The 25,314-nt window shown below is 34.0% G+C and overlaps 1 protein-coding gene across 2 annotated transcripts in view; it reads right to left on the bottom strand.

Moving 5' to 3' along the window:
- CENPE (centromere protein E) overlaps nt 1-25,314 on the bottom strand; it is a 72,397-nt gene that overhangs the window by 30,499 nt on the left and 16,584 nt on the right. The window contains exons 14-32 of one of the 2 annotated variants that reach the window (XM_061191199.1): nt 20,911-21,055; nt 20,162-20,250; nt 19,382-19,549; nt 15,527-15,601; nt 15,183-15,302; nt 13,422-13,544; nt 13,175-13,340; nt 12,627-12,781; nt 11,817-12,131; nt 11,431-11,703; nt 11,122-11,280; nt 7,882-8,085; nt 6,009-6,167; nt 3,875-4,165; nt 3,591-3,749; nt 2,400-2,690; nt 875-1,165; nt 565-723; nt 47-340 (exon numbers count right to left, since the gene is read on the bottom strand). In XM_061191199.1, the coding sequence (XP_061047182.1) occupies nt 47-340; nt 565-723; nt 875-1,165; nt 2,400-2,690; nt 3,591-3,749; nt 3,875-4,165; nt 6,009-6,167; nt 7,882-8,085; nt 11,122-11,280; nt 11,431-11,703; nt 11,817-12,131; nt 12,627-12,781; nt 13,175-13,340; nt 13,422-13,544; nt 15,183-15,302; nt 15,527-15,601; nt 19,382-19,549; nt 20,162-20,250; nt 20,911-21,055 (3,636 nt within the window). The remainder of the gene's footprint in view (nt 1-46; nt 341-564; nt 724-874; nt 1,166-2,399; nt 2,691-3,590; nt 3,750-3,874; nt 4,166-6,008; nt 6,168-7,881; nt 8,086-11,121; nt 11,281-11,430; nt 11,704-11,816; nt 12,132-12,626; nt 12,782-13,174; nt 13,341-13,421; nt 13,545-15,182; nt 15,303-15,526; nt 15,602-19,381; nt 19,550-20,161; nt 20,251-20,910; nt 21,056-25,314) is intronic. The other variant, XM_061191200.1, reaches the window with a different exon arrangement.

The following is a 25,314-nucleotide window of genomic DNA, read 5'->3' as shown; positions in this document are numbered from 1 at the left end:
TTAACACTATTTTTATATCCAAAAACATTATAAGAGGGAAACTTACTTCAGCTACAATTTCTTTAATGTTTTCTTTGAGTTGGTCTCTTTCCTTTTGAAGGACTTCCTGCACCCTTTCCAGATCATCTCTTTCCTTAATTATGGTTTTTATTTCTTCTTGACTTGCCTGAAGTTTCTCAGTCAACTTGAGCCTCTCGCTTTCTATTCTTTGTAGTGATGAATCTTTGGCTTTGAGATGTTCCTTTAACTGTTCCAGTTCATTCCAACTCACTTTTTCCTGAGTTTCACTGATTTCTTTAATGGTAATAAATTGTTTCTGTTTCTCATGAAGCTCTTGGGTCTTAAAAATAATAATAAAATAAGATAATAGCCAAAAATATACTTATGTGTGCACACACATAAAAATGTGTGTTTATATATGTATATATATGTGTATGTATATTTTTTAAGGAAAAAAATCCAGTATGCTTTCTAAAACAATTTAGGAGGTAAATAGTAGTCTTTGTAATCCAGTTAGCTACCTCCCTTAAGTTTTCTCCCACTGTTCCTTTACTCCCAATTTACCTTTTTCTGTAATTCATCATTTGTTGTTTCTAATTCCTGTTGAATGCTTGATATTTCAGTTTCCCTCTCTGAAAGATCCACTCTCAATTTACCAATAGTTTCCTCCTGTTCTTTTAGGTGACAATGAGCAACTTCAAGTTCCTCTTTGGTTTCTAGGTGCTTCATTATTAAAGGAAATTGCAAGAAATTTATGAAAACGTTATAACCATTACACTGTAACTAATTTCTTTCCCCAAAGGTTTAGTTTTTACCAAGATATTTGCTTACAGAATACTAAGCACACACACACAAGAAAAAGGATGAAACCTACTTTAGCTACCATTTCTCTTATGTTTTCTTGGAGTTGGCTCCTTTCAGATTGAAGAACTTCTTGTAGCCTCTGTAGGTCATCTCTCTCCTTAGCTATAGATTTCACTTCATCATGACTTTCTTGAAGTCTCTCAGACCACTCAAGCTTTTCCATTTCTAGTCTTAGTAGTGCTGAATCTTTGACTTTGAATTGCTCCTTCAATTGCTCCATCTCACTCATTATTTTCTTAGTCTCATTGTCTTTTTCTTTCATATTGAAGGACTGTTCCTGTTTGTCTTGAGATGCTTGAATCTTAAGAGGATCATAAAACAATACAGTTGGTATCCAGAGATACTTTATTTTAGGGGAAAAGAAACAAGGATACTTTCTAAAACAATTAAGTCAGGGATTCAACAGCTCATTTACAGAACAATATTTCCACTCACCCACTCTTCCATTATTCAGATATTTAACACATTTATTGAGTACTCATTGTGTTGTCAGTATCCTATTAGAGGTTGGAGATGAAACAGGAAATGACACTTTACATGATCTGCCTTTTTGAGACTTACACACTTTAGAAGGAAAGATACATATTATACCAGATCTTACCAAACAGAGGTGCTGGGTTCTTTCAGGCTACCAGTGGCAAACCTAACCTATTGTGAGTGCTTAGGAAGGGCTTCCTAGGGGATGGAAAGCTTCAGTGGAGATCTAAAAGATGAGAGCACTTGTGAGGCAAAGAGGACTATGGAAATACTACAGGAAAGGAGACCAGAACATCTGAAAGCCATGAGATGCAGAAGAGCAACAGACTAGAGTTGCTGGAGCACAGTGAGCAGGAGGAAGAGTGAGATGAAACAGGGCTAGAAACCAGCAAGGTCTGCGATCTAGGGTCTCAAAGCTCATGTGAAGCAGCACGCTGGTATGTATTTCAAGAGCAATGAGAAGTTATTGAAAGGTTTTAAGAAGAAAAGATCACTTGGGCTCAGAAAGGGGAATGAATTAGAGAAGTATGATATGAATGGGGAGACCAGGTAGGACGCTATTGCACAAAGCCAGAGAGAAATAATCGTGACTTGGATTAGGGTATCAGCAATGTGGAGAGAAGAGTGGGAGGATTTCACACACAGGCACACACCTTAAAATCCACAAGGTTTGGTTCTTGGATTATAGAGTGAGTGGGGAGGAAGGGATAGTAGTAGGAACGATTCCCAGATTTCTGACTGGATCAGTGAGGAAGATGGTAACGCGTTATGGGATGCTGGGGAAATAGGTTTAAACAAGGGAAGAAAACAGTGTTTTGGACTTTATCCTTTCCTGTAATTTAACACTGCTTTTTCTAAATCATTTTGAATATTTAAGAAAACAACTCATTTTCCATAGTTTCTTAGTATTTATGAGCAATTTTTAGTTGTTCTGTTTCCAATCACTTCATAATTAAGAGACATTTAAAGAAAATTGGTAGGAACATTATAAATGACCCTTTTCCCAAAGACTTATTTATAAAACACTTATTGAAATGGGAGGAAAGGATGAAACTTACTTTAGTCAAAGTTTCTCTAATTTCTTCTTTCAGTTGGTCACATTCAACCTGAAATGCTTCTTTTGTCATTTTAAGATCGTCTCTTTCCTTAGTCAGAGATTTTATTTCTTCGTGACTTTCTTGAAGTTTTTCAGTCAACCTGAGACTTTCCATTTCTACACTTGCCAGTGTTTTTGAATCCTTGGTTTTGGATTGTTCTTTCAATAGTTCTGGTTCATCCACTGTTTCCTGAATATCACTGACTTCTTTCACATTAGGAAGTAGCTCCTGTTCCTCATGAAGCACTGGGATCTTGTGATATTCATAAAATACCAAGGTTACTATCTAGAGAGTGTTATCATAATTTTTTAAAGGGAAAAGATGAGGCTACTTTCCATAGCAATGAAAGTGATTTTGAACCTTCATGGCCTACCATGGAGCACAAACTCCTATTTATTCATTTTCTCTTGATTCCTACTCAAGCTATTATTCATGACTTTTCTGCTAGTAATAGTCTGTCATAATTGTTTTTTTCTCCAGCTTACATCCAAAGTACACTTTACCAACAAATTATCAATCCAGTCAGTTGCATGCTTCATTTCTATACCAGTTCCCAAATGCAACAGGAGAAAAATCAGAATTGAGCAATTATATCTCAATAAATGAATGGCCCCCATTCTCAGATGAATTCTAATGCTACTTCACAAATTTGTTATGTGTACAGATTGATTCCCCCTTTCCATGATCACTAGTGGTACCATGTAGCTTTGCACAGCATATTTCTGCATGTATCATACTGGAATTGAGAGATTTTTGTATATGCCTATATTGGGGAAAAAGAACAATGTCTTATTCATAGCCACAGTCTCAATGCTTGGCACATAGTAGGCTTTTAACATAGGTTGGTCCAGTTACCCCAATGTTTCATTTTCTCCATAGCATTTGCTATTATCTAAAATTATCCTGTTCATTTGATTGCTTATTTATTGAGAACCTCTTTCCACTACAAAGTAAGTTCTATGATCACAGAGGTTTTGTCCACCTTGTTCCCATTTTATTTCTATAATCCAGGACTGTACCTGCTACATTAGACACTCAACAAATACTACCCAATAAATGAATGAACCATAACTCAGTCACTACCTACTGCTTATTTTTCTTTCAGAGAAAGAAAGGAAGAGGGGACAAGGAGCAAAGGAAGAAAAGACAAACCTTTTCTTGCAATTCAGTATTGGATTTTTCTAAGTTCTTCTGAATATTTATTATTTGAGCTGTCTTCTCACAAATGTTTCTTCTTAGTTCTTCAACAGTTTCTTGGTGCTCTTTTAGAAGCAAGTGGGCCACTTTTAGTTCTTCTTTTGTTTCTAGACCCTTTATTGGCAAGTTAAATTGAAAGAATAATTGTAACAACATCATCCCAACATTGCCTCCCCCTTTCCAACTGACTCAGTTTTTAAAGAAACATTTAATAGATGAAAGAAAAGGGTATGACTTACTGTAGCTTCAATTTCTCTTATGTGTCCTTTAAGCTTATTTCTCTCTATTTCAAATGACTCCTGTAATTCCTTTAGATCATTTCTTTCTTTGGTTATGAATTTCATTTCCTCATAATTTTCATGAAGTTTCTGAACCAACTCTAGCCTCTCAATTTTTATACGTTCCAATGTTAATTCTTGGTTCTTTAGTTCATTCTTTAAATTTTCCATTTCATTCGTCTTTTTCTGAATCTCGGTCATCTCTTCTTGTACTCTAAGAAGTTGTTGCTGTTTTTCTTGGAGTTGTTGGCTCTTAAGAAATATAGTTTTTATAATTACCATTTTGTCTATATCCTCTTAAAATTCTTATGTAAAATGTACTTTGCCAAACTGAAATAATCATTATCATAGCCCTGCCTACTACTCCAGTATAAACAGACAAGTAACACTAAAAGTAAAGTAACCTTTTAGATAGTGCCTACAGTGGGTCAAATAGTGTCCCACCCCAAATTCAAGTCTGCCCATACTCTGAGAATGTGATCTTCTTTGAAAATAGGGTTTTTGCAGATGTAATTACTTAAGGACTGAGAAGAAATATTCCTGGGTTAAGGTGGGCCCTAAATCCAATGAGAGGGTCCTTCTAAGAGACAGAAAAGGACACACAGAGACACAGAGAAGGTCATATGTAGACGGAGGCAGAGATTGGAGAGATGCAGCTACAAGCCAAGGGTACCAAGGACAGCTGGGAGTCAAGGACAGGAAGAGGCAAGAAAGGATTCTTCCTTAGAGCCTTCAGAGGGAGCTTGGTCGCCAGCATCCTGATTTTGAACTTCTAAGAGCCAGAATTGTGAAAAAATAAATTTCTGTTGTTTAAAGCCATCAAGTTTATGGTAATTTGATACAGAAGCCCTAGGAAACTAATATAGTGCCACTAGGTTAATCAAAGAAGTAAAGTGAAAATGAGAAAAATTAAAAAAGAGACTAAATATGCAGATATAACTGCCAAATAACTATAATTCCACTTCTCTTAAAAACTTGGATAATTTACTTTCATTCCCAATAAGGTTCATATGGGGTGGCCCAAACAAACAATGAGGCATTAACTTTTACATAAACTTACTGATTTCACTTATTTAGGAGGAATATGAAATAGATGTAAGGTTTTAATATATTCAGTTAAGTTACAGTAAAAAGGATGAGAATTAAGAGAACCCATATTAGGAAAAAAAATACAGAAGCACAATGGAAATCACAATATATTATCTATAATGCATGTGGCACTACTCCTAGAATATACAGAAAGATCTCGGTGGGTGCATTTTAGAATTACTTGGGGAGTACAATTGTTACAAGGGTCTTAGCTCTTCTATAAATTTTACAGTAGCACCTTATTGTAAATATCTAAGAGATGGTAATACAGTCATCCCTTGGTATCCATGGATCCCTGTGGATACCAAAATCGGTGGATGTTCAAATCCCTTATATAAAATGACATAGTATTTGCATATAACCTAAGCACACCCTCCAGTATACTTTAACTCATCTCTAGATTACTTATAATACTGAATACAATATAAATGCTACATAAATAGTTGTAAATACTATGTAAATAGTTGCCTGTGTATGGCAAAATTCAAGTTTCACTTTTTGGAATTTTCTGGAATTTTCTTCCCCTGAATATTTTTGATCAGTGGTTGGTTGAATCCATGGAGGCAGAATGTGCAGATATGGAGGGCCGACTGTAGTGATAAATCTTACATTTTAGAGAATAACTAATACATCTCTATAAGGGCAGAATCTTTGTTTTGTTCACTAATGTATCTCAAGAGCCCAGAACAGTGCCTGGCCCATGGTGGTACTCTATGAATGTACAGTACTTGATGAATGAATATATCAAATGATTCGTTTAGATGAATGAAGGCCCCCTCTCTCATTTAAAGACTAAAAAAATATAATCCTCACAAAGGATGTTAGTTAACATCTCAGTAGGAGTTGAAATTATCCAAAATATTAGCATTAAGATCTGTTCATTGGCGAGGTATGTATTATTTCTGGAATTTAGGTCTGCTGGAATCAAATTTATTACAAAAAGAAAAAAAAAAAAGAAAAAGTTTAGTCACAAAAAATGACCAGGAAGATAACTTTAAAAAGTCACCTTTTCCTTCAGCTTTTCTTCAACTTCTGCCAGTTTTTCACAGGTCCTAGAAAGCTCTTCTTCTTTCTTTATGGTATGGCTCTTTTCTTGTGCAACTATCTCTTGTTGCTTTTTAAGTTCATTTCCAAGAATTCTTAATTCTTCCTGGTTTTCAATGGTCTAGAATTAAAAAAAACGCTGAGACTAAAATACTAGCTTACATTTATGAAATCAGGTAAAAATCAGCATTTACCTTAGCCTGAAAATGAAGAAATCATGGCAAACTACATTGGAAAAGACTAATTAAAAAAAGAGAGTCTTAATCATATAAAGGTCAAGAATCTGCTTTTTTAATACTGTTTCTTTATTGCTCATCTTACATTCTTATCATGAGAATTAGGACTGGATTTTGTATTCTATCATGAGAGGTTTGCTCATTTTCTACTCCTAAGCCAAAAGAGACTTTCTAAGCTTTTGTTGACAACAGATGATATATGAGACATATATATATATGGTTATGGGCTTTTCATATGCTGGAATGACTTTGGTTTTATACATTGCTTAATAGCAAGCTCAAAATGGCAGCATCCTTTGCTAGCATAAAGTGGGTTAATCCTAGTTATTAAGCTTAAACAGTGACTTTCTCAAGTATCAAGATCACAAAAACATCACAAGCCAGAGACTGAGAAACAAATATGACTTTTGTCTGTATTCTTATTTACATTCAGCAATTTTAACCAAACAGACAATCCCAAGAAACATGGAAAACTACACAAAAGGTCAGGTTCTACTATGATCCATAGCAAACTTCTCAAAATATTAATTTCAATCTAGACATATTACATTGTCCCTAAATTTAGAAACAAAAAATAAAGTAGGTTTGAAAATATTGGCAAACATTAACAACAAATAATTAAAAGTGAAATAAAAAAATTACAACAGCGTAAATAGAAGAGAAACATTTAGGAAGAACTTTAACAAAATATGGAAAAGACCTATACACTGAAATCTATAACACATCACTGAGACAACAGATAATTTATAGAAAGATACACAATGGCCAATAAGCCATTTCATGCTAATAAGCATGAAAAGATGCTCAATATCTTTAGTCATTAGGGAAAGGCAAGTGAAAACAATGAGGTACACACCCAATAGAATGGCCAAAATTAAAAACACCGATACTATGAAGTGTTGGTGAGGATGTGGAGCCCTCAGTATTCTCTTAGTTTGCTGATGGGAATGTAAAATGGTACCAACTACTTTGGAAATCAGTCTAGGAAATTTTCATCAAGTTAAATATACATCTACCTATGAGCCAGCTATTCCATTTAGATAGTTACCCTAGAGAAATTAAAAAAAAAATGTTCATAAAAAGATCTGTATATGAATGTTTACGGCATCTTTATTCAAAATAGCCAAATAGTGGAGATAACTTAAATTTCTACCAATAGGATAAAGTCTAAACAAATTGTGGCCTGTTCATACGATGGAACACTACCCAGCAATAAGCAGGAGAGTAGAAAGAAGACACAAAAGGGTGTATGCTGTGTGATTCTATTTGTATGACGTTCTAGAAGGGAAAGGCAAGTGAAAACAATGTGATTAAGTGATTAAGGTAAAAAAAAAATAAGGACAGTGACTATATGGGGCAGAGGGTAAGATTAGGATCAAATAGATCAGAACTCAAGGGGACTTTTTGGGGTGATGGGAATATTCCACATCTTGACTGAGGTGGAGGGTACACAAGTAGAGACATTTGTCAAAAGTCATCAGACTGTACTCTTACATCAGATACATTTATTGCATGTAAATTATACCTCAATAAAGTTGGAAAAATCTAAAATGTACAAAGACAAAACTGTATTGCTAAGTATACGGTGCCAAATCCTACCATTTCAATGCTTTCCTTTAGGTCAGTCTTCAGTTGTTCCTTTTCTGCTGTAATACTCTCTAACATTTGTTGCAGTTCATTTTTCTCCTGTATTAAAGAAAATATCTTTCTCTGTTGCTCAATTAGCTCATTATCCTCAACATCTGCAATCAGTGCTTGGGTTTTTTTGGCTTCCAAATTTTGTTTTTTATCTATGCCAACCATCTAAAATATAAATACATTAAAGAAGAATTTCTTAGTTAATAATAATAATAGCCAACATATATTACTTATTATGTACTAGGCACTATTTTCATATATTGACACCTTTAATCATCACTATAACCTTATGAGGTAGGTACTAGTATTATCTCCATTTGACAGATGAGGAAACAATACCAGGGAGCATAGGTCACTTGCCCAAGGTCACCCAGGGAAGAATAACCAGGTTTTGAATCCAGTGGTCTGGCTCCAGAGTGTGTGCTCTTGTGCTTGTTCACTGACATGAACTACCTGGACAGCTATAGATAATTAACAATTATCTTCATGTATGATGGGTTAACCTGACTTTATGAAAAAGTAAGCCGCCTTGAACTCTATCACTTTATTTTTTTCCTTAAAAGCTGGAAATCATTCCCTACCCCCTATTCCCAATTAATCTTTATTTTCAGAGGTAGTCATACTCACCAAAGCTGGAGTTTTATTACATGTAGAGGGCAAAATAATTTTGGTAGAAATATATCTCACATTATAATAGCATAATTCATCTTTTCTTAATATACAATTTTCATTTACTGCTTAAGAAAAGCATGTTATATAAATTCAGTTATCCATAAATAAGTCTTAACCAAAGGTAACTTAAAACGTGAACTCCTTGGTAAAAGGAGATAAAGACTGACATTACAATTGTTGGCATGAAATTAGAGTGTCACTATATAACCTTATACTAGCCCAATAAATACATTCAGTTCCATACTGGCCACATATGTTTTAAAAAGTTTTTATAGTAATCTATAATTAACATTAGAAAAAAATTTGAAAAATAAAGAGAAAAAAATGTCATCCAGTGTCACCAACACAACCGCTATTAGAGTTCTAAAATATTTCATTCCAGTTTTTTCCATTACCTTTTTTTAAAACATAGCCATCATAATTAATTTACATATATAGGATTCATTTTAGCTTTTCTTTTTCACTTAGATCCTATGCATTTTCCCATACTGCTACGTAATCTTCAAATTAGTATTTTTAGTAGTTGCTCTATTCTCTAAAGTGGATAGAGACAAACCATACTTTGTTTAGTTAACCTCTTAGTGTTGGCAATATTCATGAGCTTCTGACAATGGTGCACACAGAGCTAACTACTGGGTTGGCCAAAAAGTTCGTTTGGTCAATGAAGACGTTGTTCAATACATTTCTTGGTGAAAATGAAAAATGTGTCTTTTATTTTTACTTAAAATCAAACGAACTTTTTGGCCAACCCAATACACGAGGTGGGGAACATATAGTCTTTGGGAGCAGTTTGTCAGATATTATAATTCAGAAGCCTGCATCTTTACTCCTAAACAAAGGAATATACACAAAGACAAAGCAGATGGAGAGGAAGTATTCTATAATGATACCCAAGGTACATTTCAAAACTGAACTCAGCCTAGGAAGTATTTCAGCTACCGTGGTTATGAGTAAAATCTAATTTCTGTTGAGACACACTAGAGAAATTGCATTTCCAAAGAGACACATCAAGCAGGACTGAAAACGGGTACTCCAAGGGATTCCTGATAGACCTACTTAATGGAGTTCTGTGGTACCCAGATGAACAGAGGGGCCCCTGGAAATTCCCAGACCCACTCTTTTATCTACATGGGTGATTCCAGCATGAACAAGGTTATCACAAGGACAAGGTGATCTCAGACTTCCAGCCCAGGTTTCAAGATCTCTAATGAACAGAATGGCCCCAGAGAATCCCATCAGACTCTTTTATCAACATGGACGCTTCTAGCCTGAACATAATACTACAGGAGCCAGTTGGTCCCAGTGAGTATAACTCTTCCTTTCCCTCACTTCTCCTCTACTGCCTCCTTCTCATGGGGCCCTATGATTGCATTTTTCATTTGTTTAAAAGCAGTTATACATCGTTGTATCTTATTCTAAAAAAACTATTCAAAAAACCTTCCCCTTGTGAAAGTAGAAGTTATAAATTTCAAATCAAGGTCAAGAACCTTTGGCCCATGGTTGATCCAAATTATAGATAAGCTGAGAACACAAGATAATAGTGGAAGTGAAAATGCTTTTCTAAGAGAGAAGGACTCAAGAATAGGGAGAGAGAAGAGAAAGCTCATTTTCCAAGGCAGGAATATTGTGTGCCAGGGTAAAGGGGGAAAAAAGAAGTTAATTAGACTATATCAAAATTTAAAGCTTCTGTGCAAAAAAGGACAAAATCAACAGAGTGAAAAGGCAACCTATGAAATGGGAGAAAATACTGGCAAATCGTATAACTGATAAAGGGTTAATAACCAGAAAAATACAAAGAACTCTTACAACTCAACAACAACAAAAAAACAATTTAAAAATGGGAAAAACTTGAACAGACATTTCTGCAAAGAAGATAAACATATAGCTTACAAGCAGTCTGTGATATTTTGTTATGGCAGCCCTAGCAGACTAATATACCTCACTTTAAAAGTCACCATTAGCATCCTAGTTTTTCTTATATATAATTGAATAACTAGTTAAGCAGTTATTCTCCTAAGGTCTCAGGACAAAATGAACCATTTTACCTAGAATGAATTATTAAGGCAAGATTTAAGCACCTAATAGTAAAATTATGGTCCAAACCCTAAAGATAGACACAAATACGATACATACATTGATTCTATAGCAAACTCTAAACAAATATAGTATACAAAATCCAACATAAAACAAATATTTTAGCCATAATTAATAATAAGCACTGAATCTTTCTTACATTCTTAGAATTCAGAGGGGCTTTTAAAGATGTGTAAATTACAATAGGCCTCAGAAAAATATCAGCTCAAAGTCCGAACTAGTATTTTTTTGTCTTTTCCTTTTCAAATTGATTGTAAGCAGTTATATTTGAAGTTATTTCAAAGACATTAGACTTAAGCGTGTAAATTATTCTGAGTTATTACCACTGTGAATAATAAATAAGATTGAGATTACTATTCTGCACTTAAGTGTTTGAGGTTAAGGAGAAAGCTCATATACAAGCATATAAAAACTTTGAACAGAAACACCCCTTACCTTCTCCTGAAATTCATCCTTAGTTTCTCCTAAGTTTTCCTCTATATGCAAATTCTTGGAAGTTTCCTCAGAAATTTTCATTTTTAGTGTGTTAATCGTTTCTTGGTGTTGTTTCAAAGACTCAAGAGCATTTCGTAGTTGTTCCTGGGTGTCTATATTCTTTGTCAGAGAAATAGAAAATAATTTCCATTAGAATGTGAAACAATGAAAATAATTTTATAGCTATTGCTTGATCATAATAAATGATGGCTCCTGTAATGTTTTTAAAGAGGCTCTGAGATTTCAAAGTTTAATCAGGCAAAACCTTACCATGTTTATAGTATCCTGAATGTCATTTTTGAGTTGGTCCCTCTCAATTTGCAGGCTCTCTTGGAGTTGTTTTTGATCATCCTTTTCTTGGGTTAAGGTTTTTACTTCTACTAAGGTTTGTTGAAGTTTCTCGGTAAGCAGTGTTTTCTCCTTTTCTACAGTGTGCAGCCTAGAATCTCTACTTTCTAATTGTTCCTTCAGCTCTTCCACTTCTTTTAACCTTTTTTGATTCTCAGTTGTTTTCTGCTGAAGTTCTTGGGTTTTGTGAGAGAGCTTTAAGATAAGAAAAAGTAAATGTGAAAAGCAGAGCATTCTGCGAGGTACACATGGAAGCCAAACCCCATTAAGACTAAAGATCATTTCCCTAGAGGGCGTCTTGTACCAACCTCTGTCTTCAAAGCATCCAAATTTAAACCAAGTTCTTGAGCTTCTTTAGAGAGATTTCCTATTTCCTGTTTCAATTTTGCATTCTCTTCAAGGACCATCTTATACTTTTGCTCAAATTCAATATGATGATTTTTAACATCTCGGAATTCTTGATCAGTGCTTTCATAATTAAACTGGGAAGTTGCTAGGTCATTCTTAGTTTCCCCAATTTCTTCAAGTAAATCTTGAATTCTACTTTCCTTATGAGCTACTTCAGAAAACAATTTATCTTTTTCTGAGGTTATTATACAGAGCTCTTCGGATTTATCATGTATCTATGGAAAAGAAAGCAAACTTAGCTATGTTAGCAATATATGATCTACTTAAGCAATTTTCAGGAAAAAAGCTTTCTCTGCCTCACCTCAATTTCAAGACATTGAAATTAAGCAAAGGTTTGACTGAAGAAAGGCAATATTTTTATTGTGACATCTCTTTAACAATATATTATCCTGTTTAACTTTACCTTCAAAGTTTTGATGTCTAATCTCTGGTTCTAGTAAGGATTGCATGGAGGACACTCAGTAGAAACACAGTCAGCATGTGCCTTTAATTCCTCATCTATCATTTTAAAGTGTTTTCTAACTTTCTGGTGTAGCAGGCATTTCATGGTTTTTCTTAGAATTTGACATATTTCTATTGCTAACAAACTGAGTCAGGCATTTACAGTCTCTTGGCTGGTACTTTAAAATAAAACATGGCAAAATATTTAAGGCACTATTGCAAAGGTTTTTATTTCAAGGTAAGAGTTGTTTGCTTAAAAAAGTGTTTACCTCCTTCCTTAGCATTTCTACTTCTGAAGGTAAAGATTTCAATTCTGAGAGCAAATTAACTTCTTTGCGCAAAGCTTCATTTTCTTCGACTTCCTTATTCAGTTCTTTCTGGAGATGGGTAATTTTCCTTTCCAATTCCATATTAGAGAGCAAATCTAGGAAATTTTTAGTAAGTTAAATAAAACAGCTTGCAGTTGTTGGGTAAATCTAAATTACATACATAGTTAGATTATTTAACCAGATTATATAAAATTTATTAAAGAAAGAGCCAGTGTTGGTAAACAACTCATCCAATTGTTAATCACCTTGTCCAAGATTGGGTTCAATTTATTTGAAAAATAACTTTTAAACCCTTATGGTTTGAGGTCCAAGGAAACATTTATAAATACTGATACCAAATGACATTAAAACTTCACATTAAGCTATTAAAAAACACCAGAGAATAATGGATTTTTAATTATTTATTGCAATATAGTTGCAAAATCTTTTAGGTACATTTCTGTATAAAGTCAGATTTGCAAAGAGGTAAGTATGAAATGATAAAATACCTTTTGGAACTTTGCCATCTATAAGGGAGCTGAGTTTTGTTATTTCATTAAAAGAAGATTGTAATTCTTTCTCCAGATCAGCTTGCATTTTCTTTTTCGCCTCCAACTGGCTTTGATATAACTCAATATCATTTTCCATTTGCTTGCATGTACTTGCAAGTTCTTTCTATTGAGAGAAACACTGCAGATTCACAGAAATGTACTGATCATTGCAATTGTTTTTACAAATATTACAAAAATAACTTACCATTTTTTCTTTCAGCTTTAGATTTTCACTTCTAAGAAAGGCTGATTCTCTCTTGGCATCAAGAGCTACAGTTTCAGCATCAAGCAGAGTCTGTTTCATTTGTTTTAAGTCTTCAGTGTTTTCCTATACACATGACAAAAAGGATTTAGTGAAATCTAACTTTGTTAGAGTTGGAAAAGACTTAACACGTACATGTATGTTATTCCTAACAAATCAAAAATGGTTAAAATATGCGAATTGCCAAATGTATTTTTAGAATAGATTAAAAAAATTAACATTTCCAATAATAAAAATATTTCAGGGAATTCCCTGCATTCTAGTGGTTAGGACTCGGTGCTTTCACTGCTGGGGCCTGCGTTCGATCCCTGGTCGGGGAACTAAGATCCTGCACAGCGTGGCCAAAAAAAAAATATTTTAAAAATTCTGGCTATATTTTTCAAAAGGATAAAAGCATTGTATAGAAGTACTATAATAATTCTGTTATTGTTTAAAAAGGTTAACACAATTGTTGCTCAGCTAGCCTGTTAAAGTTTCCTATGTATTTTTATTTTAAGTTACTCTCTGCAAAACATGACAGGTGACTCGCTAATAGTTAAAATTAAGGATGTTAAATCACAAATTAAAAAGAAAAAGATAAATAATCCAATAGTAAAATAGAGAAAAGATATGAACAGGCAACTCACAGAGGAGAAAATGCAAATGACTGATAAATACATGAAAAAAAATCCACAGTCTCATTTTTAGAAAGAAGTGGCATTTCAACATGACTTGCACTTACATGAATTCAACCATATGTCCTTGGCAAAATATTAATGCAAACATGCATGCATGAATGAATAAATAAATTGGATGAATAAAGAGAAAGAAATAAACAACAATTTAAAAAAACGGGCAATTCTATTTGCCATTCTATCAACAGATACTCCAGGATGATATGAAAGTGCCTTTCTTCCCAGGGCCTCAGAACAATGAGAACACTTTTAAAAAGAATCACTTGTCATTAATAGAGTACTAATAGAAGGTAACAAAAAGTACTCTGAAAAACTCAAATGAAAACAAAAGAAGAACAATAGAAACTAATATTCTAAACTTTCCAGCTAGTAACTGTTGCCTTTTTAAAAAAGTGTTAAAAACTAGAATCCAACTGATAGTTTCTTGAAGTAATCAGGTGGATTGAAAGCAAATAGAAAAAAAAAGTTAATTTCACCATGACATTCAATACTATTTAATGCCATGATCTTATACCAACTAAAATCACCTACAGCTATAGTTCTGAAAAATATCAAACTGTTAAAATAGTTACATAATTATAACGAGAATGCATTAATATCTATTAATGAAATTAATGAAATTTATGAAATCATGCTCAATTACATGTTTTACAGTTCTAGGTACTAATCAATGTTAAGTGCTTACCTGAATATATTGACTATACACTTCTGCATTTGTATAAAACAATTGAAAAACATTAAAATTTTTTGAATTACTGATTTTTAATGGAAGCTCATCTCTAACTTACTTACATTCAATCAAAGGATAATATCCTTAACTCTCTATGATTCTTTATCCATAAAATGGCAATGATACTAATAGTGCCTCTCTCATAGGGTTACTGACAGGATTAAATAAAATACTATATTTAGAACAATTAGAACAATGCCTGGCACACAGTAGGCTCAATATAAACATTTGCGATGATGATGATGATAGTATACTACAAATGCCAAAATGACGACACAATAAAATAAACCTGATTTTTACCGATGAGTATGACAAGTCCATTTCCATACTTCCTGACTTCTGAGAGTCTATGTATTTCTGTAGCTTCTTAATCTGGTCTTCCTTTTCTCTAAGCAGCTCTACTTTTGAACTTAGTTCATCCTAAAACAATTAAAGGAGAATGAAACAATTTAATTGGGTTTGAATTCTAAGAAATTAAAAAGAAATTACATTTAATAGTTTAAATTGGTAGATAGTAAAATTCAAAAAGTTGATATTTAAAGAATATAATTCCTTCTATTTTCTGAAATCATGTTCAATTACATATGATGTACGTTTTATAGTTTTTGTTCCTTATCAATAGAAATACCAACATAAATGCTCACCTCAAGATCTTGATTATACACTTCTGCATGCTTAACTAAATTCTTTAAGTTGGAAATTTCATGAATTAGTTGCATCTGTAAGAGCATGTGAACAGGCAACAGAGCAAACCAATAGTTAATAAAGCAAAAAAAAAAAAAAAAAAAAAGATAGCATTCATTCACCGCTTTAGAATCACCCAACACAATAAGAAAGACTGGGAGATCAGTCTAGTTCAACTACCAGAGATCAACTGTTCAAGCTACTGCAATGAAGCACCTCGTTATTTAAAAATAAATAAATAAATAAAACCCAAACTCAACCAACCAAACGAAAAAAATCCCCAAACCCCACAAAACAAGCAAATAAGAAAAAAGCCTAAGCATGACCCCCAAAACAGTTACGTCATGTTAATAAAGCTACAATAATGTCAAAAGCAAATTAGTACCCACCACTGTATAAGACAGAGTGGTAATCAAACTTTTAAAAAAAACATACTTTAAATAGATTTTTGTTTTGGGTAAGTGAAGTGCAGAAATGTATTTATTCTATAAGATTTTTTTCTCTTCCCATAAATTATCCACCTAGCTTTATACTGGCATACTATTTAATGAGTTGTGACTTGGAATTTAGGTTTGGATTATGACAGTTTCATGTGGTACCTTTATAATATTATTACTGTTCACCAAAGCTAAAGACATATGTATGGCATTATCAACTATTACCTTGCGGTTTATTCTACAGGAAATATTGGAAAGATGATGCTATTGCTTTATATTGTTCAACTGTCTAAAAGTATAAAGAATACTTAAAGATACAAGTATTTCTATTAAAGTTTCCTTTTTATCGAAATATCTGTAGCATTAAATATTTGAGTACCAGAAACTTCTGTGTTCAAACGAAGTAAACTACAGTTTAACAAAGGTAAACATAATTTCCCTGAGAATTATTTAATCATAATCAGATGAGTCCTTAAAAAGTAAAAGCAAATTCTAGTCAAATGTAAGGGACTTACAAAAATAGCACCTTGTTTAAATAATATTTTCTGGATGTCTAATTCAGTCCTGACTAGTTTTAGATTTTAGACTAGTGCTGGTTTGACATTCGTATTTTAGGTCAGCATGAGTCAACAGAAATATAATGTGAGCCAAATTTATAATTAAAATTTTTCTAGTAGCCATCTTTAAAAAAAGTAAAAAGAAGCAGGCAGAATTAATTTTAATATAATTTATCTAACCTAATATATGCAAAATATTATTTCTTCATGTAATCAGTATTAAAAAATTAATGTAATATTGCATATTCTTTTTTTCATACTTAAGTCACTTGAGACTGGCCCCATTTCAAGTGCTCAATTGCCATATGTGATGAGTGGTTACCATTGTTCAGCAAAGTTTTAGACATCTGTATTGATTATAATTTAAATTGGCTCTACCTTTTACCTTTTCTTCTGTTTCTAACTTTTGTGCAAGGAAACCACATTTGTCAGAAATGAAGAACTAAATAATCAACCTTAATCTTTGAAAACATCTAGAAAGGAAAGTTCCCCCACTTCTCATTTGAAATCACTCTTCATTTTAAGTACTGGTTCACATAAACAGAAAAAGATTAAGTCACTTTTGAAAAGAGCTGAGTATACTCTCCCAATGATGTATTGTTTAAGATGCAGAGCATAGAGAAAGTACACGATATGATCAAGTTAATCCACTGTTACAAAGAAAATATTGCATATTTCAACTGTAATTTTCAGCAGGTGAAATGAAATAATTAATTCACTTCTTAAACATCTCCAAGTTGTGAAAATTATAAAATTAAATCAAGTTAAAATAGGTAGAGAGATGAAATTTCTCTTGTTCCCTGATCGTGATAATACTTGACCTTGTTTATTCCTTTCTTTAAAATTACTATTTAAACATCTTATATTACTATATCACCACTTGAAAATTATCCACAGCTTTAGTGATTTTTGACAAAACCCTTAGGAAACCAGGGCAATGGCCACATGTCCTAAGGCTGCAATTTGACCTTTACTCCGTTTTGGTTAAACTTTTCCCCAAAATGTAGGTTTCAGAACATATTTTGTTGCATACATCTACACTTGTATTTGTAGTTTAACATGAAATGGATATTGTAAAACTGTCTTTGAACAGAGTAAGTTTAAATTACTTAAACTTTTAGATTACCTCACAGAACCTAGAATTTCAATGTGTGTCCAAGTAAAAGTAAAGAGAATAGGATTATTTCCCCCCTTAACTGTAAAAAGGAAAAAAAACCTCGAGATGTGAGATTCAAGGCATATATTCTGTGTTATTTTGTAATCTTTTCGTGTGTGAGTCAATTCAGTGAGCTTTGCTTTTAATAATTAATTGAATGTATAAGTGATGTAAGAAAAATTAGAGAAATTACTGCTACACATATGCCCAAAGGTAATTTTATACCGTATTATTTATAAGATACATACAAAAAATTAGGTGAGATTTTGGAGTTAGAAGGGGACTTGGCAAGCTCCCGATCTAACTTCAAGGAGGAAGATACACAAAAAAGTAAGCCCTGAGAGATGTGATGACTTGCTCAAAGCCTTGCCAATAATTCGTGACAGGCTCAAATCGGTGGTGAGCTAATTAACAGCAGAACTAGGGCTTCATTCCAGGTAGTTTGCTCCAGAGACCGTGCTCTTAACCACAACACTAGAGCACCCCCTCTCAATAAAACCGTTTATGAAGTCCACTGTTCTTTTCATGAAGTTTTACATTCTGTGAATTCACAAATTTTAAAACAAATTAAATGAAACTCTGTAGAGAAGTTACAGACTTTTGCCTCTCAGGATATAATACCTATGAAATGTAGGAGTAAATGTAATTTGTAGGTAGAACAGAAATAATAGTTTTGGCAGAGAATTTTTTTTTCTTTTTAAAAAAGAAAAGCAGGTGACAAACTATGATACTGAGGAAAAGGAACTGTGTCCCTTTGGGCTCTCCATACAGAAATAAGTAGCTGCAAATTAACTCATGTTTTACCTACATCAAAACACCAGCTCTTATTTTTGAGGGGATTCGTGGACCACGTCACAAGTCTGATAACAGCTATGGATTCTTACTCCACAAAACTGAATATGCACTCCAAAATTCTATAGAATAATTTCATAGGGTCTATGAACTTTAGGTTAAAGACTCTCTACACTAAGAAATTGCTTGAATCTTCTGGACAGTTACCAAGTCCCCATAGTCTGATGGTTTATGGATTACGTTCTCTTAACATGTAGCCTAATACTACACACTTGAAAAATTTAAGTGATCCATTTCATTTCTAAAAATTCCATTAAAACTATTTAGTATTAATTATACTAATTTTCACAGTAACTTTCTTATATGGAAAAAGAAATGTGCAAAATTAGCTTCCCTAGCTATTCTAATGTTCTAGTTATTTAGGAAAATATTTTCTAAAGAAAACAAAATCCATTAATAGGTAGTATCCATATATAAAACATTCATCAAGATATTAAAATTCATGTCGGTCTCAGTAGGAAATGGCTACGTTCTAGGCAGGACTTCTGATATGCTAATAAATTAAATATTTTAATATACAAATTATAAGGAAATAACTTCTTCAAGACAAATCCATCAATAGGCACATTCACCAAACCTTCCTAAAGATATTCTTAATTTCTTCTTCTTGGGCATAAGCACAAGTGAAACAAATATGATTCAACGCTTTTAAAAATAGAAATGAATTAATTATTTCTCAAATTCTCTAAATTGTGTATACATATGGAAAATGGTTGGATCCCCAATATCTCAACCTTAGAAATACCTTTAAGAGAATGACACTTCATTTAAACGTGTGGTTTTAGTTTAGTTTCGTATTTCCACATCCTTTACCTCTTGATCTTTCTTTGTTTTTCTTTCTAGAGCCTCAAATTCATCCAAATCATTTTTTTCTTTTAATTTCAATTCCATTTCTTCATTTTCTCTTCTTAGTTGTTCATAGTCTAACACCAGATTATCATAGTTAGCACGAAGTGAACTCAATTCACTTTCTAAGTTTTCCTATTGCAAACAAAACCAAATTTTCAAGTCAGAGAGAATTCCAATCATATATTGTTTGTTTCCTTAACAAAATTTGGATTAACCAAATAATTAATTTAACCTTGAATCATTTGGTGGTTTAGACCATTTTCTTCTTCAATAACTTTTTAATGGTCTAGCTTGATCCAGAGTAAGATAAAGGATCTGCATTTTGGTAAACTGGCTAACTTAGAATAGAAGACGACTATTTTGAAAGGGTTAAAATTAAAAAAAAAAAAAAAAATCATATAAACAAATTCTGTCTGTGCCTGACTGGAAAAGTCGAATCAGAAGTAGGAGGTAGGGTTCATAATGGGATACAGATCCTTAAGCTCCTTAGTAATAATGCTGATAATTTAACTCTCCACCTGTCTGACTGCTATCTTATTTCTCAGGTAGCTCTCAATTTAGGAAGTGAAACTGAGGGATTATTTATTGACCTTTAAAACTCTAGTGGCCTTAATTAGAACCAAAACTGTTACTGAAATTAAGTCCGAGCTAGAAATGTGTTACAACAACAACAATAAACCCTGATAACAAATGAATTTAAAAAAGAGTAAAAGGATAATGCTCTGTAAAATACATTTAAGTTACCTGACTTAGTAGCTTTGTTGCTGGATTCCACTCAATCTCAGTTAATGTATCAAGAGTGTTACTGAAAATATCAGACTCTGAACAGAGAGCTATAATTAGAGAGAAAAGAAATTTATCCATAAACTTGTTATTTTCTTAAAACTCAAAGATAAAAAAAAAAATCTGATCAGAGGTAATAAACTCAAATTAGCTAATATGTGCTCACAGTATGATCATAGCCAGAATACATTAACAACAGATGTGATCATTTATATTATTGTGTCAATTAAGATCACTGGTTAGAATGAGTGATAACATACAGGGGTCCTTAATACAATATAGATAAAAAGGACAAATTCTAAATTTGAGATTTGATTATTTTAAGTAGATTTAAAAATGTCCCTAAAAATATTTATAACTATGTTGGAGACATAATTTTGAAACGGATTCCTGTGTAAACACCATCCTTTCAAGGTTAGCAGAGTTTAAGGCTGATGTTTGTTATATGGATACTAATTTAACTGGATAATGATTAGAATAAAAACGTGTGTTTCAACTATAATGCATTATTCTTAAGAAATCTAGAAATAGAGAACTTCATGAACATTCACTTTCTTAAAATTACTTATTTTTATCATTATCTCCATTGTAATTACACCTAAAATACATACATTTTATTTAAATGTGTTTATCACATTAACTGAGTTATAAATAAAGTCTCTCTTTATAGGGATGCTTTTATAATTAAAAGTAATTGAAAAAGTACTCACATTCATCAATTTCTCCTAAAGTTACAGCAGCCTTATGTGTTTTTGTTGTTACATTCACTGGCATATTAAATTCATTTACATAGTTTGAGTCCTTCATTTTGTTAATTTTGCCAAGGCACCAAGTGACTCTTCGTTTTTTTTTAGCCTGAAGAGAAAGAAATCAAAATTACCTCACATAGATCTGGGCTCAAACATTGTAAAACAAGGGAACTAGTTTCCATTTTAAAAAACCATTGGGACTTCCCTGGTGGTCCAGTGGTAAAGAATCCACCTTCCAATGCAGGGGACGCAGGTTCGATCGCTGGTCGGGAAACTAAGATCCCACATGCCGCAGGGCAACTACGCCTGCGCCACAACTACTGAGCTCCTGCGCCTCAACTAGAGAGCTCCCACACTGCAAACTACAGATCCCATGTGCTCTGGAGCCCACACGCCACAACTAGAGAGAGAAAACCTGTGTGCCACTAGAGAGAAGCCTGCGCACCGCAACGAAGAGCCCACGTGCGGCAACAAAAGACCCTGCATGCCTCCGTGAAGATCCTGTGTGCCGCAACTAAGACCCGATGCAGCCAAAATAAATAAATAAAAACAAAAAAACCCCAAAACAAACAAAAGGAACCCATTGACTAGGCAGAATTTTTACTAAGTCTACTTTAATATCTTACCAGTTTAAGGATAACCTGAGATAAGAAAACATATTCAAACTTTTCAAATCAGTATTTAATCCCATAATAAATTTGATGAAACTACTATTTAAACTACGTATTTTATTAGAAGGTTTACTTATACGCTTTTCTGGAATGTAACTGAAAGGAATCGGTTGACTCTCAACTCTTCAAGTAATCTGGTGTTACATGGAAGGGACAGCTGTTGCTGCCCTCTTATAGCTACCAAAAGCACTTTTGGGTACCCAGTTCTGCTCCCCTCAGTTATCTGTTCATCTGTCATCTTCCCTAGCTCCTTCCTCTCAGCTTTACGAATGCTCAAGCCTATTTATCTGCTTTTGATTTTTAAAAAAAACAATCCCTTGCCTCCTCACTTCTCTCTAGCTACCATTTTCTTTTAGTTTCTACATTGTCTTCTTCCTCATCAGCTATCTACATCTTCCTCATCCCTTCAGGGGCATTTCTGTCTCCTGATTCTTATCCCACACAGCTAGCTGTCTTCATCTCTCACTCTGCTTTGCTGGTTTCTCTTCCCCTGCCCACTTCCTAAGTGTTTGTGTCTTTCCATATTTCACAGCTAGCATTCTTCTCTTGTGTCTCTACTAGTACAAGCATTATCTCATCTTATTTGATCCTCTCAACAATCCTCTATTACTACATCCATTTTATAGATGAGCTGGGTGTCCAGAAAGTTTGGAGAAGCTGAGTAGAGTCATACAGCCAACTGGAAGCTCAGCCCATGCCTGTTAACTTCAGAGCCTATCCACCAACCATTCTACCGCATTGCCTGTCAAGATTATCTGCTGTCCCCAGAATATTCTGCATGCTTTCATGCCTCTACCACATACTACCCTTCTGCTTGAAATAGCCAGCCCTTTCCACAGCCTGCTCTGCAAAAACCTAGTTGTATATACATGTTTGACTCCAATGACCTTCACCTCAACTCCACATGCTCCCAAAGCCACTCCTGGACCTTGTCATTATCTCAAACTCATAAACCCAGACCTGCTCTTAGTACAGTGGCTATCCTCCACTTTCTTGATCCAGTTAATCCCATCATAGTTATTTAGCTTATGAGGCACCTTGCTTTATTCCTGTTTTTCTCTTCCTATCATCTTAGATTCCATAGATCATCACTTCAACCATGTTTTTGGGTCAACTGCCTCGAATTATTTGACCCAGTCTCTGTTCCCCAAACCTATCCCAACACAGTGTACACTCAGATGAATTACACTGTCTTTTAAGACTTTATCAGCCTCCTGAACACTGCCAGGGCATACAGTCAGAAGACCGGCTGCCACCATCACCTGGGTCCTTAATGCTTCCTGGTAAGACTCCTTTCCTCCTTGTTGGCTTTCTTTTCTATTCCCTATAAAGGCTATACTATTTCAAACTCTTAGCATTGTCTATGAACTTGTGTCTCCACCATCTCCTGCTATCACAGCAGAAAAATTAAACTTACTACTTCAGAAAGACAATATAAGCCTAAACTTACAAAAGCATTACTTGCACTGATGCCTATCCTTTCCTCTGTCCTTGTTATAATGAATAGATGTTTCTCCTTCTATCTAAGGCCAGACCCTTCTACTGTATTCAAGATCCCATCCCTTTGGGTCATCTCAACCCACTGCAAGGTGGCTTTCACTACCAACACATAACTCAAAATTGCTTTTGCAAATGAGCTTCTTATTTCTAAATCCAAAGCATTTTTGTCTATGTGTATCTTATTTAACTTCTCAGCAGAATGTGACACTGCTGACCACTACCTCTCTGAAATACTCTGTTCCCTTGGTTACCACATTCAGCTGGTTTCCTTCTAAATTCTGAGCTAAACATGGGTTCCTTCAGGGATTCTTCTTTACTGCCTTTACCTAAAAAGTTGTTGTTTCTTGGGGTTTTGTGGTTGACCCTCTGTTTTTTCCATTTTCAACATGCTTCCAGAGCAAGCTCATCCATTCCCAGGACTCTAAATTGGATCTGCAGTAGTTAATGCCAAATTGATACCTCCATCTCAGACCTTTCACATTTTCGACTGCCTGACATCTTAAAATGGAGATGCCCTGAATCGAACACTGAGCAGCTCCACTGCTCTTCATTCAGTGCTCCTCAACTCAGTGAATACGCTACCAGCTACCCAGAGAGCCTAGTAATGCCAGCAAGTCATCTTGGATCCCTCCTTCTCCCTTTCCCTGCCGCTGTGTCTACATAATCACAAAATCCTGTTGAGTCTACCTCCCAAATAGCTCTCCAATTTATCTAATTTCTTCCATCTCCAGAGCCACAATCATTGCAGAGGCCCAATCAATCTGATGCACATAGCAGCCGCACCTTTCCAAAATGCAATTCCGATTATGTTCCATATAAGGTTTTTCCTTGTCCTTAGCATAATGCAACATTCAAATCCTTCACTGAGGTTTTAAAATGCCCCTGCCACCAGAAAGTCCAAGAAATATACTGTTTTTCCACAATTTTAAGCTTCTGTACATGTAAGTGTCTTCTGAAACACTATTCCTTACACCTTCCACTGGGCTATTTCCTATTCATCACTCAGTCAACAAATTGATCTAGAGCATCTTCTATATACTTAGAATGGTGACCTGAACATAATGTCTATTAATAATTATCTTAATAGTATATATTTATTGAGGATTTGCTGAGCAGAAAGTATAGTGTTAAGCATGTACTGTATGTTACTTCACTTAATTCTCACAACAATCCTATGAGGTGGGGATCAAGCTATATATCACAGATAAGGAAACTGCAGCAAAGTCTATTTGAGAAATTGCCCAAGGTCAAGTGTTAGGAATTGATAGAACGGGGATTCAAACCCAGGTAGTTCAAATCCAGAGGCTATCCTCTTAAAAAAATATCTGTTGGATAAATAAATCCCTACTCTAGTACAAACAAAAACCACAAAAACTGGAAGCCAGATTTTGATCAGTATGTTGAGAGAAATTGCCCAAGGTCAAGTGTTAGGAATTGATAGAATGGGGATTCAAACCCAGGTAGTTCAAATCCAGAGGCTATCCTCTTAAAAAAATACCTGTTGGATAAATAAACCCCTACTCTAGTAAAAACAAAAACCACAAAAACTGGAAGCCAGAATTTTGATCAGTATGTTGATCTATATTCTAGATCAATTTCCTGATATTAATATTTCTGTTTCTTTAAACAAAAAATATTCCCACATACTCTAGACATCTGTGGTTTCCAATCCCTAATTAATTTTATTTGAATTTCTTAAGAAGCATATTGCAAATAGATTCTTTGAATATACTCTAGACTCTGAACCATGAAAGACTCCAAATAGCCAAAACAATCTTGAGAAAGAAGAGCAAAGCTGGAGGCATCATGCTTCCTGATTTCAAACTGTATTACAAAGCTATAGCAATCAAAACAATATGTATGATAGTGCCATAAAAACAGACACATAGATAAATGGAACAGAATAGAGAGCCCAGAAATAAACCCTACACATATATGATCAATTAATTTACAACAAAGGAACCAGGAAGATACAATAGGGAAAGGACAGTCTGTTCAGTAAATGATGTTGGAAAAACTGGACAGCCATATGCAAAAGAACGAAACTGGGCCACTATCTTACACTATACAAAAAAATCAACTCAAACTGATTAAAGACTTGAATGTTAACACCTGAAACCATAAAACTCCTAGAAGGAAACATAGGTGGTAAGCTTGAATCCTTGAATTAGGACCTCTACATTAGGGATCAGTA

This window comes from Eubalaena glacialis, chromosome 5 (assembly GCF_028564815.1).
Source record: "Eubalaena glacialis isolate mEubGla1 chromosome 5, mEubGla1.1.hap2.+ XY, whole genome shotgun sequence".
Taxonomy (NCBI): Eukaryota; Metazoa; Chordata; class Mammalia; order Artiodactyla; family Balaenidae; genus Eubalaena; species Eubalaena glacialis.
The sequence above is the reverse complement of the archived record's forward strand: the minus strand, read 5'-3'. Positions and strand labels throughout refer to the sequence as shown.